Raw genomic sequence first — 13,414 nt, 5'->3', positions numbered from 1 at the left:
TGAGTGCTTTAAGCAGTGTATATTTACAGCTATATACATCTTAAATTAAACATACTCGTTGAACCATCGCTTGTCATATTTTGAGATCCATGCATGGCAACCAAGCATATTATTCTGAATGATATATTTCCAAGTCCATGGGTTTAGATTTTCTTTTTTCATATTTTCCTTGCTCTCTGCCATTTGGTCCATAATTTCTTGACTAACTGCCATAGCAGTACATGGCAATCTTTTCGCAATATTGTTTAAAACGCGTTTAACCTAAAAAAGTTATTTGTAATATAGCGTGCTATGTCAAAATATTAACGATCGATGACAGGTCGAAAGATTACAATAAAATTTTGTCAATACCTCAAAATATTCGATCTTTCCTCCAACTTCTATAATAACTTGTCCTGCTTTTATCGGAGTAGCATAATGATCTATAGCTCCTTTACCAGAACCCATCCTTACTCCATGACCCTATATTGTGTATAAGTTAAAATTAGCATCTTCAAATGTTATCTCATGTCCATTACCTTTTTAGTAATAGGTTGCCAAGGAGCAGGTACCCTCCAAATTGCAAATACTTTATTGTAGTCTACATTTCTCAAAATTGTCATACGGATCATTTCAAAATTGTTGTATTTCAGTCTGCCACCACTTGTCGCCTGAAAAAAATTCACATTTTTATGTTTAATTAAACACATATACGATCTCTTAATTTTATTGTTTATTCCTTTACTATTATGCCATATTGTCTGTGTAAAAGGGTATTATGATATTCTTCTGGACCTCGCATTAGTCTCAATCTTTTTTGTGTTTTATAAGGGCGTATATGAGGCGGAAACTGAGGTACTTTTGGCATAACTTTGAGCCTCATACGATCAGGATATTCAACATCTATGAAGAATAGTTATTTATTAATAATATGTATACACATATTTTTTGTTCTGTTTTATAACAAATTAATAATTTCAAATACCACTAAAATCACTTGGTACTGAACAAGATTTCACTCCGGCTGTTGGTACCGACTTGAACATACAACGTGCTATAAAATAATGCAAATTAGTAAAAGCAAAATATTTTGGGAAGGAAATAATTGCAGTAAAACTTACGTGACAACAATAATGTTGAGATTCTCCTACACACTTGCATCTTCACAACGATTATATAGGCCTTACTCCGTTAAAAAATATTTGACTGTATTTGCTTTAAAAAATGTTATGTTCTAAATTTTTTAACCTTAAACTTCTTTCTGATTTTAAATATTGCCTCAGTATTTAAAAAATAGCACCTCCGTTCAAAATTCTAATATATTTGGTATCGTAATATTTCCAGTTTGTTTAACACGTTTCTTTTACATTGTATTTTCCATTCATAATATTGTTAAATGCAAATACATAACCACACACACCATGATAGGCAACTGAAAAAGATCACCAACCTATGCACTACAAATAACACTAGACTCACTTTGGAACCACGTAATCATAGAGATACAAAGATCATAAACAAAGATAGAGTACGCAAGTCATATATTACCGTGTAAGTGGATGTGATATAGAAATAGACAGAGAACACTGTCCAGAGGTCCCGTCTGTTCTTGTTTAATCAGGCAGGCAGCTCTTGGTGGGAAAATGTCCATATGCCAGCTTTCGCCCCCTTCTCGCACAACACCACCCAAATACGAGCGTTTTCACACGTCTCCGTCAGTTCGCGGACGTTCCTAAGCCTCTTTCTCGTCCACGCGCGTTTTCATTATCCCCTTCTCGTTCTATTGCCATTCGTATCGCTTATTCCTTTACCTACTATTCCTTTCTCTTTCTATAGCCGTCCGTACAGTCTACGCCGCTCGTAAACAATAGAAAATAGGCAAAGGGAAAAAAAAATAAGATGGACTGGACGAACGACAATAGAACGAAAGCGGAATAATATGCGATAAGAACGGATGACACGAACAGCAATAGAAAAAATAGGAACAATGTGCGACAAGGGCAGACAGTTCGAACGGCGATGGAAAGAGAGAACAACAATGTTTGAGAATGGTGGATGCCGCAAGGATTTTCAACAATTAAACGCTTTGCTCATTTGCAAAATAAGATTGATTTATTGACTGCAATTTGCAAATTTACGATAATCGTACAATTTTACAATGAGTTCATGATTCTCTGTATAGTAATTTACGTAATTGCGTAATTTTATCAGAATTTGATTCCGTTGCTGGATGGAGCTAAACAACTGTGCTCTTGCAAAACTGGCGATCAAAATGTTACTCGTTTTCAAATCGTTATTAAGCGCCTACTTTCCGTAGACCCGGTACGCACATCTATTTCCATCCTTCTTGTGTATCCACGTGTTACTCCCACTAAAATCATCGGAGAAAAAATGTGTGTATAGTTTGATCGAAAACCACCGTTTAACCCAAGAGACGGTAATACGTGGAGAGTACTTTTGGTTGAATTTCTCTTATGCCATTTCTCTCTATTTATTATCTATTTATTATTATTTATTTATTCTCTTATACCTCCCTACTCGTCTCTGCAAGCAAGTAGTAAAATGTCCCTAGACACAAATTATGCAACCCACCATCTGCCGCTCTATCTTTTTATAATGAAAGACTGTTCATCTAACGTTGAAACAGCTGATATGAGTCGTTGTGTCAAAACATTTTTGGAAACTGTGTGTATTGTTCTTTTCCACGTGTTTGGTTCTGAATGACTTGAAAAGTGTAAAAGAACCAACACTAAGCAAAAATATGTATGATCTATATAAAAGTGCCCAAAAGAATGGTGCCTTCTGGCGAATCGTACTGTGTCATAACCTCCTAGGCTTCGTTTTCTTGTTGTATCGTACCACCTGTGAACCGTTGTCATAAAATAGTGATTAATAATGGCACACAATGAGAAAATTTTTGCTTGCTCCTCATCCGGTTGCAATATGGTAATGAAGATATCTATATATTTATGTTAAAAGTAATAAGCATTCTGTCTTGATATATTTTATTGTCAATTTGTAATTCTTCTTTGTATCAAAAGGACGAGAATTTCTGATTGTTTGAATATGTTCCACATTATTAATTATATTCCACATATTCTACAGAGTTTCGCAAATGAGGACCAGTTATCAGTTCATAAGAAGAAACATGATATGATGTTAAATCTTGGAAATAGTTCCAAGAATGGCAGTTTTGTTGGTAGGTTGCAAGTGAAATAAGTTTAATCATTGAATTATATTTCAAACATAGAGACAAGTAAATAAGAGATGTCTATACTTTTTGCAGCAGATCAAACACCAACGCCAACACGTTTCATCCGAAACTGTGAGGAAGTTGGCCTATTCCAAGATTTACAAAATGTAAATCCTTTCGAAGAAACTTTTAGGAGGGCGGTGGAGTCTGGGAACACTGGCACACTGACAGTACCAGAGGTAAATCATGAAATTAAAATAAATTTCAATATCTCATATTCAAGTATGTCTCTAGGCTGGAATTACGGATGATACTTTGCATACACCGCACATATTTCCTCACATAGCCGATGTGCTGTCTGCTAGCAGTCAAATGTTGTCAGAAAATTCTGTGCAAGAGTGTGGAAGCATCTCGATCACTGAAAAAAGCACAGAGGAAAAAACCACCATTCATACTGAAGTTTGCAGTACAGTAAAACTCACTGAAACGGATGAACAGAGCTTAATGAAGGAAAAGTTAACCATTGAACGAAATGTGACTTTAACAGAGAATGTTATCGATCAAGTTACGCACACGCCAATAATGCCGAAAGTTTTGCAAGAACAACCTAGTCCACAATTGTGAGTAATTTTTAAATCTCCTTTTCATCAAAAATTTGAATGTTCTTTCACAAATGAATAAAGAATAAATTTTTGTAAAGATTGATTAACGGTGAGGAGGTGCAACTACTACTAAAAACGGCAGATGGAAAATTAATGCAACTCTCAGCAATTCCAGTTTGCGATTCCGTTGGTGCAACGAACGTGCAGTCATTGAAGCAACAAACTGTTGTCATAAAGACGGAACCACTTTTGCAATGTAATACAAGATTGGAGTCTAAGAATCCAGCGGTTTCTACATTATCTTTAGCAAAAATGGTATTTTAGTATATTTAGGATATACTACAATAAAATATTTTAGTTATCTCACTTTTGGAAAATGATATTTTTCGTGTAATTATAGAAATTAAAACAAACGCTAACGAAAGGTTCACAAAATCTAAAACCGAATAGCAATTTCTCAAAAGATGAGTTAAATAATTCAAAAAAAAATAGAAATAAAACGGTAGAAGATCAATTGAAAAAGAAAGAAATTCTCGAACGTAATCGTGCTAGCGCGATGAGGGCAAGAGCTAAAAGAAAAGCCTGGATACAGCAGCTGGAAAGAACGGTTACCAATGTGAATGAGACCAACGTGGCTCTAAAAATGGAAATAAAAGTTCTACGAACGGAGGTTGCTAAATTAAAAACGCTTCTATTGGCTCACAAAGACTGTCCAATTACAAAGGCGATGCAGAAAGGTAATAGAATAATATGAAAATAATTACTCACTATTTGTTTTATTCTTTATTTTATCTTTTCACGTTATTTACAGGAAATGGCATAATACTTGGTCCAAAAATAATATCCGTAAATTCCGATACTATAACAAGCCCAGTTCCACTAGCATCTGCGATAAAAAGGACCTTCTCTTCCATGGAAATGCCTATCACACCGAAGAAAAAATTATCTGTGGCAGTCTCGAAAAACCCTATAATATTTCCAAAAGTAGATTGCAATACAAATTTATCAATTCCTAATGCTACGTTAATAAAAACAGTACCTACATTAAAAATTATGGGTGTCGGTCAACTATTAACAGAAAAGGAAGAAACTAAGCAAATTTTTATTGTACAAAATCCTATGAAGAAAGTGGAGAATCCTACTAGGCAGATAATTCAAATTAATCCTAATTACGAGATTGATCAGAGCGCGTCAAAGACTAATGAACCGTGAATGTAATTTATCGGAGACTTCAAAATTTTGCTCAAAGGTATAAAAGACAAGTATCGTAAATAGTCGTTGAACAATTTCAGTTATACTAATTCTCCGTGAGGAATTGGCGTAGAATTACGAGCACGTCGTAACTCGTAACTGGATTACGACTATTTCAAATTTCGCGCGTTGCGGTCGACAGGAGTTCGGTGGGTTTCATACTACAAGGCGTAACAATTCTCTTTTATTCGCGCAATGTGTTTGAACTCATTTAGTTTAAATCAGCAAACAAGAGAGAGGAGAGAACAAAGGTGCTGCATTGATACTATTGTTTCATAATAAGTACGGTAAGAGTATCATCCTGGAAATTTTCAATGTTCACACAGTGCCTGGTCACGTGTATATCTGCGGGTGCGTCTGTGAAAGAAATCATACTACGAGTATTTATCTATTATAAAATAGAGTATTTTTTCTGGTAATGTTTTTTATCCACTTTGTTTTACCTGGTTCCAACATTCTAGAAAAATATATTAATTAACGAGTATTTTATTGAATAAATTTTACAAACATTTATTATACAGTAGGTTTCTTATTCCCTTCCTGCCGGTTAATCCGAAAATATATGTATATGAATTATTTATCGCTTGTTAATAAAAAATACATATACCCACATGTATCTATTGTTTACATGACATAGATGTAAAAAGATGGATATATAACACATTAGTCTCACAAATTAATTTCGTGCCTTTTTACATAATTTAGACGTTTATTCACAAAATACATCTCAGTCTCCGCATACAGACAATCGATTACATGTAAAGGTGCGGAATTAATTTGAACATCTACTACTTACGCTAAATAATGTTTCTTAAATATTCTTTTCTTTTACAAAAAAGTCGACAATCTTTTCCCGTTTCTTTACATTTGTCTCTTCAAACAAAACGACGCCTTAATTTGCTAATCAGCATTTCAATTTTATTAAAAATGTGTCAAACTTTACCGTTCATCGATGAAAAATTATACAAAATTTAAGTTATGAAGTTTTCCCAATTGATTCCGCAGTTTTTCATCCACATTTAGCGTTGCAAAAAATCTCACGATGATTCTGTGACCCTCGGGCCCTTATCAGTTCTCCGTCCAGTCGTCTAACAATTCTACACCGGACAGGAGAATGATAAGGGGCTTTGGGCACGAAACGCCTCGACGCGAGGCTACCAAAAACTTCCTTTGTCGCCTGGTATCCAATCTTCGCGTGATTTCCTGTGAATTCTAAAAAAAAAAAAAAAAATGTTCTTCTATCTACTATTTGAGCACATTACTATCAGTTACCCTCTGGTTACATCAGTTTCATTCCATATATTCCTATAACCGTTCCCCTTTTCTCAAAAAGTATCCAATGAATGGTAGACATTGATGGAAGTAAATAATTGATGGTCTCCTGACATTCTGAAGGACAAACGCATATTATCGTGTAACTTTATCTAATCAACAGAGAAATTTATGTTTATCCTTTGATTATGTAGAATGTGCCGACTTAGTTCATCACCGATCTGGTATTCTGTCAGCGAGTTTGCGCGTGTCCCTCTTTCGGTAGAATACTGCAACACAACGGTCAAACAGAGATATCGAAACCGCGAAACACGATGAAAAAGGCCTGTGCTTTTTCGACAAACAAGATTTCCGTCCCCTTGAGTCACACCGATGACTCACGTGTCCAGAACACAACGGGCCAAGTGAAATGTAACTGAATTATCGGTTATACTCGGTAAATACCAACGGCTCTTCTACGTCGATAAGCCGGTTCTTCGATAACCGAGGCGAGCGAGTTAGGCAAAACGTATCTTCTCTTCGTATTCCAACGAGAACCTTATCGCTTATGAAAAAGCTACAGGATTCTCCGGTTGCATCTGGAGATGCAGGAAAAAGTAAACTAAGGGACACACATTGAGAATGAACGCGAGGGAGGGAAAAGAGGAACGACAGTTCGTGAATATCGATAGCGAAACGAAAGAAAGTAAATTTTCTTAATGCAATATTTCGATAAATATTGGTATCCGGTATTTCGTTGAAAATTTGTAAACAGCATCGAATTTGATTCTTAAATCTCGTTCGGATCAATCGAGTTACTTGAATTCAAGTTTCAATTCGAGTAACTTGATTTCTCCAGATTAATAGAAAATAAAACGGAACAGCTTGCGTATACGTGTAAATTATAATTACAAATATAATGTAACAACTGTTCTCTTTTTCAAGTCAAGCAATAGTTGAAAGAACCTGTACTTCGTTTCAAACTTTAGAAGCATATTAAGAACAAAAATGACGATGTTTGAAAGAGCCTGTTACTATCTATCTCGATAAATCTTTCTGGAAAAAAACAGGAATTATACAAAATACAAGCAGTATCGATAATTGGTTGGTTCGATGGTAGGAATTAAGTATTTTATCTGAAAAGTTTGTTTAGCTCGACGATTATGAGATAAAAAGAATGTCACTTATGGTTCCAACTAGGCATGTCGTTCTTACGCTTCTACGTTTTCCGTTTTCAACGTGTGCACAGAAATAGACCACACATCTCCCCCCGTGAGTTCCCGAGTTTTACGGCCCTGAATCAAGCTCGCATGGCTATTATACAACACGAGCAATCTTCTAACCTTGGTCCAGACTGACCAGTTTCTTTCGTTTTCGATGCCCGCAGGGAATCTTTGATACAGATCATGATTTCCGCGAACATCGTGTTTCCATGGAAAACGATAGAAACGTAGTTTCCAGATAGCTTTACGCACTTAATTCTACTCGCTGTGTGCTAATAGTCTTTAAAAAAATCACATAACGTCTTCAAGCACGCTATATCAATTTTTGAAATAAAATAAAATAAACGAAGTAAGAGATTAAATTTCCATTAAAATTCCATTTTTCTTTTCTTTTTTTCTTTTTTTTTTTTTTAAGTAAAATGTGAAGGGAATATATAGATTGTGTCTAAACACACTTGGTCGGTGTATGTTAGGCATTCTCAGGAAATACCGGTGTAAGTAGATTGCCATTTATGGGGTTTCCAGCGATCAACGGCCCGTGGCTTAATTGATATCGATCTCATTGACGTCGATTCGCAACAGCGACAGTGAATTCAGAAATCAGCAGTCAGAAGCGAATGCGACCCACTTATCCGTCTCGTTGGGCTTCAATTTCCTCGCTGACTTCAATGACTGTCGCAATTCTATCGCAAATATTTTAACCTCTCGGGGAGTGCTAACGCGTATATTGAATTTTCTTTTTAATCCAGATACGTTCTGCGAGAAATTTGTCAACCGAATGGTAACTGTGAGAAAAGAAGAAGAATAATTTTTACTACGCCACGCTATATATTCTGATTCTTCATAGAAAAATAAGAAAGAATCATGATTCGGTAAGCTCTAATAAATCTGTAATAAATAAATAGAGGTTAATCGGAAATGCTCAAGGTTTCGGCAGACGAATTCTGCTTTTCTAGATAAGCACACGTTATCTGCCTATACACGTCATATACATATAGCTCCTAACGCTGCTTTGATATTTTAATCGTTCAAGAAATGCCGCTTACTATTTTAGCGTACTTAACAGTGTCCCACATGTGGTCATTAATATAAATTAATTTTCTAAAAATACTTCCATCAAAAAAAAAAAAAAAAAAAAAAAACTTGAAGCCCGAAAGAAAATGTTTTAACATCCTCCTAATCGAGCGAAAAGAAATAAACTATTCGTGTCTCGCTTGTTATTAACAAAAAGCAAGAATGAGTATTACGAAGAAAAAGAATAAAGGAAGATTCAAGACCCCAGAGAAAATTCTTTCGTAACGTTACAGAACACGTGGCCCGAGCACACGTGCTTTTCAAAGTTTATGATTCCATGAAGAGATAGATCTTGGTAGATCGTACTATCTTTCTGAAACGAATATTTTAACTATAACTATCGGCCCTAAAGCGGTTGAATAAATAAATATTTTCTATATATATATATATATATACGATAGTGAAGTTTTGTCACAAACGAGTCCTCGAAAAAGTGCTAACAATGTATAGAACGTATGCAGAGAAGCAACACACGTTTATTTATTTTTCTTCGAGCTGATTTCTTTCTCGGAACGAACCTCGTAGAATTTCACGCACGGACGAACCCTGCATTTGTTCCAAGCCGCGTTCTTTTTGTCTCACCGGAATCGAGATACCGCGAGAGAAGAGATCGAAAGCGAAACAAACGAAAAATACGTTTCGTTGTTCCCAATATATCAACAACGATGGAATTAATCCTTACATTGTATTATACTACCTGTCTTTTGTATTTTTTTTTTTTTTTACAGTAACAAATATAAAACCAAGAGGAATATTATAATCCCATATATACGCATTATACGCTTTACGTTATATTCAACTGGCGTTTAATTACTTAAACTACCGTGATCTAATTTATTTCCTTCCTAAAGCGCGCGATTTTTTTCAAGCGACGAAGAATAAACTCGTGACAATGAACAAAAGCTCCACTCGGAAAGCGGGTTATATTAGCAACACTCTCGCGTGTAAACCGTGCAAGTATACGAGCGTAGCGACGATAAGAGGATGCGCGCGCTTACATCGGAGGATATCGGCGGAATGAAATAGACGGCATGCAGGGAGACTCTGGCGTGATTTTACGCTCCTGGCGAGACAATATGCGGCGCGATAGCCTTGAGACACGTCTGCTTCCTTTTATTTTTACATCTGACCCGAGACAACTACACACTGTCGTAGCAAACTTCGCTGTTCTCTTTTCCCTCGCGATCGCGCTCTTCGAAGACCGCCACTGTAACAACTAAAGCGACCGATGCACACTTTATGAAAAACAACCGAATCGTTCACTGGCTCGCGCGCTACGGACAACGTCAAGCTACTCGACACCTCTCATTTTCTCTGTTAACGAACGGACGTAACACCACGCGGCCACCGTACGCGCAAAGACAACGGATAAGTTTTCTAACCTCTTTTCCTATGCAGACTGGTCTTTGACCGGTCACATGGCGCGAACCGGAGAGCGGCCGCGACCGATCGATCTGCGTCCAAAATACCCTCTACTCTGCTCTGCTCTGCTCTGCTCTGCTCTCCCTCTCTTCCCTTTCTCTGTCGCTCGGCTGTTGGTTGAATTCTCGCTAACGTTTCCTCTTCGAAAGCTCGTAATTTCTCGATTCACACGAAAAGCACGCACGATTCTTCAACGAACAGTTCACGCTGTATCTCGTACGAGAATAAGCCAGAATCGCGAGTATAAAATATACGAGTGCATCTCTTTTTCTCCCTTTCTGGTTGCTAGAGAGAGATACTCGAGCACAGCGCAGAGAGAGCCAATCGTCGAGGACCCACGTAGTCGGATGCTGATGTAACGGAACTGGGGATTGGTCGCCGCGTATTCTCACCGCAACGCTCGTGAATCATCGAGAGATATCGATACGAGCGACGAACACGCGTCGGGAAATGTGTCTCGCGCACTACTGAGCCGTTCCACGATCGGATTCGGACTTTTCGGCCCGGTCACTCTTCGTCGCTGTGAGAGGGGAAGCCGACGAAAGTGCGCGTCTTTCTTTAACCCTTGTGCTATATCTCTGTCGGGCATACGCGTGGCGCCATCTTTGAATTTCCCTCTCTTTCTCGGCCCTCGGGTTCTCCCCCTCCCTTTCATGCTGTGCCAGCCTCCCTCGACCTCGCGCCCCGATCTCGTTCATCTCTTTCGCGCGCGCTTCGTGCGCCCGAAGATGCTTTCAAAGGCATCCTGTGCGTACTTGCTCAAACACCAGGGCTTTCGAATTTCGATTTTTTCCTTTTCTTCGGAATCTTCTGAATTTTCGTCAGAAGGGGAGAGGTTATACTCGAAGAATTCCATAGAGAAGCAGATTCTGCGGCGAACGACACGTGTTTCGCATCGTGAAGAAAATCCTGCCGTGATTTCTCCTTCGTACGAGAATCTAGAAGATTTGCGTCTATGAAATAAATTTCACGCATAAAGTAAGCGTAGATAAAGTTAAGAGGTGGGGGAAGTTTTCGAATGGCAGTTTCTGATTTTCTTGCGGAATTTTCCGAATTTTTGAAGGGTAGAGATGTTACTTACGCTGGAAGAATTTTAGAGAAATGCGAAGCGGCGAATAACACGTGCTTTGTATCGTGAAAGAGGGATGCCACCGTGATGCTTCCTCGATGAGAGAATGTAAACAAATTTCTGAAAGATTTGCATTTACGACGAAGAAGCTTCACGCGTAAATATAGATAAAGTTATGAGAATGAGTTTTTGAGGGGACGTGGGAAGAGGAATTGCGCCAGCACGCTTCCGAAAGAGTGCGTTTTCCGGCCGATTTCACTGGCAGTCGATGACGTTTCGCGCAGTTAATGTAGCTACTCCATTCACGGCTTTAATTACGTATTTAGACCGAAGCTCTGTCTCTCCTCGATGATGTCCTTTCGTGCTAATTAAAAAGCGCCTCGAGTGTCTCTTAATTCTGGTGGAAGCTCGCCAGGAGTTCGCTTTTCATCTTGGAGACCGCGACCCTGGCAATAAAGGGCTACTACGACTGCTTAAGCGCACAATTGATGGTCAAAAATCGCAGCCAAATATCCGACGAATACGTAGGCAGATACAGCCAGTGGACTGCAGTGGACTAAGAGACGGAAAAAGATACAGAGAACATTTTACCTTTCTTTTTTTTTTCTCTATCTTTACTTTTTTCAAGTGACCCAGTAAAACGGATTCGAGGATCTTGGACAAATTAGAGGACAAATTAGAAATCGTTTCGCTGAACAAGAAGAGAAAAGAAGGAGTCGAAACGGCTAAGTACGGTGAAAAGCTAACCGAGAGGGTGGTAAGCAGATACTAACATTGGCCCGTGGAACGAAGTGACTCGATATCGGGGAGTGTCTCGGCGTTAGCCCCGAATTAATTCCTTGGGGTGGCTGGGAGATTCTCCATTACCAGCATGGAACGAGCAACGTTAAAGTGTTCCGCCTTAAAAAGAATACCTGCACCTCCACCTCGACTCGTCCCGGGGAATTGCTCCCCGCATCCCCTTGGTTCCCGAAACTCCTCTACTTCGTTTCAGCTTGCTGTTCTCTCCCTCGTGGCATCCGCCGCAAAACGAATTGTCTGAAAAATTCGAAAGAATGCCCCGTGTCTGGACAGGCATTTAAACGTGGTATGGTCCGTTTTCACAAAATTCGAGCGGCTCTCGACGACAATTTGCGAGCTGTCGAAGGCTGAAGTACCAACGACTACCACAAAAATGCTGCTCCATTTAACTCTGTCTTTTCTATCGTACAATAAATCGTCCGTGATTTACCAGGAGGAGGCTGAAATTACTTTTGTCCGTGGTTGTTCTTCTAGGCATTGCGTTCGGCTTGCGCGATTAAGCGCGGAAGCCCCGATGGAACTGGACCAAGCGAAAAGGAAATAAGATTCAATTAAACGAGACAGTTAATTGGACGATCTTCTTCCCCCAGGTTTACGAGGGAAACCTTGCGGTTGGCACGTTCGACATTTGCAACGGCTAATACACCGGCAATTACAGCTGTCGTAATTACTATGTACTCTGGCATCGCTTATCTCCTATTTGGAAAATCCAAAGGCTCGTCCAAGGCTTCGTCGAACAATCGACCAGCTAAGGATCCTTTCAAGGAATAGAGGAAGTCCATGGAACGTTTCTAGAAAAAAAGTTGGTTACCATTGAAAGATTTGTCGATACTGACCATCAATGCGCAGGTCATTTCCTGACGTTCCTTTCGTGGCATATGGTCCAGACGGTAGAACGAAAGAGTCGCTTTAAGAAGGAAATAAAGCTGTCCGTGGGCACACGTGTTGGACAAAGGCCGATTTCCAAGTAGATCTCGTGACGACTAGCGTGAGCGTTTCAGCGTACAGTGTACCCATAGTTGGCCTGACGTTCCATAAGTGGTGCGGACTAATTATATTCCATGGCCGGTGACCTTCGCTCTCGGGCCAGCTGTTTTCTGGATCTGTAAACGTACCAGAGACGACACTGGTTAATACCGTGTGAATCGGACGCCGAGATTTATAGAAATAAGGTTCGTCCATTGAATTTTCGAACTGCGGGTCACTCACATCGACGCGAACATTATGGAAGATAATTTTTCATATTAAATTTTCATCCTATTTTTCTGAAATATCTCGTACTCGTACTAGGATTTATAAAATAATTTATTCCTTGGTGGAAACACACGAATGTTTATCAAACAGCTCGAAAATCTTAGGACGGCACTTATATCTTTTTCAAAATTTGGAAAAAGTTCAAGTTATTGAACTTGATACGAAGAGAGCGTAAGATGTTAGTGCGTTATGAATCGTATTAAAAAACAACCGCGTGTATTTATAGCAAGTCGTATATTTGCAATATTATATTTTGTATCGTCCACATAAACAGACGGATTAATATAAGCGCTGG

The 13,414-nt window shown here is 38.7% G+C and overlaps 3 protein-coding genes across 4 annotated transcripts in view; 1 reads left to right on the top strand and 2 right to left on the bottom strand.

Moving 5' to 3' along the window:
- The window catches only part of LOC139991532 (uncharacterized), a 233,484-nt gene that overhangs the window by 142,395 nt on the left and 77,675 nt on the right, over nt 1-13,414 (bottom strand). The gene's annotated exons all lie outside the window — the stretch shown is intronic.
- LOC139991583 (large ribosomal subunit protein uL16m-like) lies at nt 5-1,452 on the bottom strand. The gene is made up of 6 exons (XM_072011801.1): nt 1,101-1,452; nt 965-1,033; nt 725-882; nt 519-650; nt 352-462; nt 5-261 (listed from the first exon to the last, which is right to left on the bottom strand). Exons 1-6 carry the CDS (start codon nt 1,138-1,140, stop codon nt 46-48), a joined length of 726 nt encoding a protein of 241 aa, XP_071867902.1. The 5' UTR covers nt 1,141-1,452; the 3' UTR covers nt 5-45.
- On the top strand, nt 2,561-5,632 carry Atf-2 (Activating transcription factor-2). Of its 2 annotated transcripts, none has more exons than XM_072011693.1 (7): nt 2,561-2,925; nt 3,085-3,178; nt 3,269-3,411; nt 3,467-3,792; nt 3,873-4,089; nt 4,175-4,511; nt 4,586-5,632. In XM_072011693.1, the coding sequence occupies exons 1-7, from the start codon at nt 2,875-2,877 to the stop codon at nt 4,984-4,986; spliced, it is 1,569 nt and encodes a 522-aa protein (XP_071867794.1). In that variant the 5' UTR covers nt 2,561-2,874; the 3' UTR covers nt 4,987-5,632. The 2 variants fall into 2 exon arrangements, with proteins under 2 accessions (XP_071867794.1, XP_071867793.1); XM_072011692.1 differs by having other exon boundaries at nt 2,563-2,925; nt 3,266-3,411.

This window comes from Bombus fervidus, chromosome 10 (assembly GCF_041682495.2).
Source record: "Bombus fervidus isolate BK054 chromosome 10, iyBomFerv1, whole genome shotgun sequence".
Lineage (NCBI taxonomy): Eukaryota > Metazoa > Arthropoda > Insecta > Hymenoptera > Apidae > Bombus > Bombus fervidus.
Note: the sequence above shows the minus strand (reverse complement) of the source record. Positions and strands in the feature narration are given on the sequence as shown.

What these genes read in the sequence shown, in the direction of transcription:
- LOC139991583 (XM_072011801.1), bottom strand. Translation starts at nt 1,140, where the DNA reads ATGCAAGTGTGTAGGAGAATCTCAACATTATTGTTGTCAC. An exon ending in AGTACCAAGTGATTTTAGTG is followed by an intron (nt 883 to 964) that starts GTATTTGAAATT and finishes TATTCTTCATAG; the next exon opens with ATGTTGAATATCCTGATCGT. An exon ending in GGCAACCTATTACTAAAAAG is followed by an intron (nt 463 to 518) that starts GTAATGGACATG and finishes TACACAATATAG; the next exon opens with GGTCATGGAGTAAGGATGGG.
- Atf-2 (XM_072011692.1), top strand. Translation starts at nt 2,875, where the DNA reads ATGGCACACAATGAGAAAATTTTTGCTTGCTCCTCATCCGGTTGCAAT. An exon ending in GCACACTGACAGTACCAGAG is followed by an intron (nt 3,412 to 3,466) that starts GTAAATCATGAA and finishes GTATGTCTCTAG; the next exon opens with GCTGGAATTACGGATGATAC. An exon ending in CATTATCTTTAGCAAAAATG is followed by an intron (nt 4,090 to 4,174) that starts GTATTTTAGTAT and finishes GTGTAATTATAG; the next exon opens with AAATTAAAACAAACGCTAAC.